Source organism: Adelges cooleyi, unplaced genomic scaffold, assembly GCF_023614345.1.
Source record: "Adelges cooleyi isolate 19-005CV unplaced genomic scaffold, UGA_ACOO_1.1 ACOO_flye_CR_arks_rails_tigmint_CR_PRNA_784, whole genome shotgun sequence".
In the NCBI taxonomy this organism is placed as follows: Eukaryota; Metazoa; Arthropoda; class Insecta; order Hemiptera; family Adelgidae; genus Adelges; species Adelges cooleyi.
In genome coordinates this window covers 2,301,003-2,302,902 of record NW_026096496.1, presented here as the reverse complement: position 1 = coordinate 2,302,902, position 1,900 = coordinate 2,301,003, and the positions used below count along the sequence as shown (strand labels likewise).

The following is a 1,900-nucleotide window of genomic DNA, read 5'->3' as shown; positions in this document are numbered from 1 at the left end:
TCCCAAGTGATTTCTTTTCCAATCCCTTCCCTGTCCCAAAAACGAGGTGCTATGGCCGGTGAGACAATCCACGACCAAGATAAACTCGTGCCCGTTGACAGCATCTCGAAAACGATTTGGGAATGTTCTATGTATTATCCGCTGGCCCTAAGCAATCGTCCGACGATTGACTATCAGTTGGTATGTAAATTCGCTCGTCTTAAGGCACTTTGCGAAATTTGGGACAAACAACGTGTCCCGGAAACGTATCCATCCGAAGTATATCAACGATTATGCGGTAAATGTTAATAGCTGAGTACGTTAAATTCAGAAGCCATAAGAAGTTTTTATATCCTTTCTTGTTTGTCTTATGATTTTTAAATTTGCTAGAAATAATCCCTCTTGGGTTAGAAACAATTATTTCAATATTAATAGTTCAATTTATCCGTCTTAAGTAAAATATAGCAAACTTAGATTATTTTGACTTCTTGCGATATTTTTTAAAACACATTGAATTAAAGTTAATACGAAAAAAGTATAATTATATGTTACTTGGTAATTTAAATTTTATATGGTATTTTATATTTTTCATAAAGACATGTTCGCTGAAAATATTTTTCGGCCGTTGCCAGTATCGTCGTATGTTTATGAAGGCGAGGAGAATTCAGAGATGACTTGGGAATTCCAACAAACCAATGCGGTGTACAACGCCTTTAACGCTTTTTTGTGGATCAAATGCTTCGAATCGGCAAAAGCATCTGAATTTATAGATAAAAGATTTGTCAACGCTCTGGTACAGCGATTGGACAGTTGTTTGGATGCCGAACGTAGTATGGTCAAAGAACTCATGACGACCATGTTTTGCGTCACTAGGTACCTGAGAGAGGACCTTCTTAACGCCATTGTCGACATGCTCACCGATTTTGGCTATGGGTTTATCAAAGAGTTCAAAGGGATCGACGTTTTGTTATGCTTGCTCAGAGATTTTATCGAATGCGCGTTAGTTCCAGAGAACGTTTTGACCAAAGTGAGTACGCTTTGAATAGGATTCAATGATTTTGAGTGAATCAAACCGTTGTCGCTCAGGTTCTTCCCGTGTTGATCAAGCACACGTCGTTGTGCAATTATCAAGATGCCATTCACGAATGCCTGGAATCTGCTGTCAAGTCGCATACCGCACTGGCCACTCATTGCATGGATTGCGTGTTGAAAAACTGGCCGGCAAACGGTGATTCCAAAGTGGATATCACGTTGCTGGCATCTCTTTTCTGTCTGTACGAATGCTGTGAACCCGAACAATGGTCAAGCGTACAGAGCCGAATGATTCACCAACTGAGTCGTTTGGTACGCAGTAAAAACGCTATGCTATGTTTGCAAGCCGAAAAGTTCATAGGTCGGATTATCGTTGACGGACGTGTCCCCAGACTGGGAACTAGCGTTGGTAAGCTGGCCGACTCGTTGCTCGACGTGTACAACAATCATTGGTCCTTAGACTGCGTGACGGTTGCATGCGATCATCTAAAACGTTTGCTCAAATTCCGGTTCTTGGACATGCGACAAACGTCGGTAACGACTGAAGCGCTCGGTGAGGTCAGACAGCAAAAAATGTTCGACGAACTAGTAACCAAAAAAAATATAGGACTTGTCAAATCCAGACCGAAAATTCCGAAAGTATCTGTGGTCATAAGCTAATTTCCAAAAAAAAATATTATAACTATTCGCCATACTACAAAAAAATTCGAGGCCTAGTCAAACTTTTTGTACTCATTTTCATCAAGCACAAACCAAAGGGCCTAACTATTGTGTAATACAAAATTTAACTATCCAATTATCGTGGCTAATTTACGTATACAAAAAAAATAAAAATACCGTTTTAATAACGCCTGTAACAAGACTTGTTTATAACATTTTAAATACGACA

General features: G+C 39.6%; 1 protein-coding gene across 1 annotated transcript; it reads left to right on the top strand.

The window, feature by feature from the left end:
- The first annotated feature begins 577 nt into the window (after positions 1-577).
- On the top strand, positions 578-1,671 carry LOC126845437 (uncharacterized). The gene is made up of 2 exons (XM_050584091.1): positions 578-1,006; positions 1,066-1,671. The coding sequence occupies exons 1-2, from the start codon at positions 578-580 to the stop codon at positions 1,669-1,671; spliced, it is 1,035 nt and encodes a 344-aa protein (XP_050440048.1).
- The last annotated feature ends 229 nt before the right edge of the window (positions 1,672-1,900 follow it).

Bases quoted from the DNA above. Each gene is read 5' to 3' on its own strand.
- LOC126845437 (XM_050584091.1), top strand. From the start codon at position 578: ATGTTCGCTGAAAATATTTTTCGGCCGTTGCCAGTATCGTCGTATGTT. The intron at 1,007-1,065 runs GTGAGTACGCTT...GTTGTCGCTCAG, and splicing joins CAGAGAACGTTTTGACCAAA to GTTCTTCCCGTGTTGATCAA.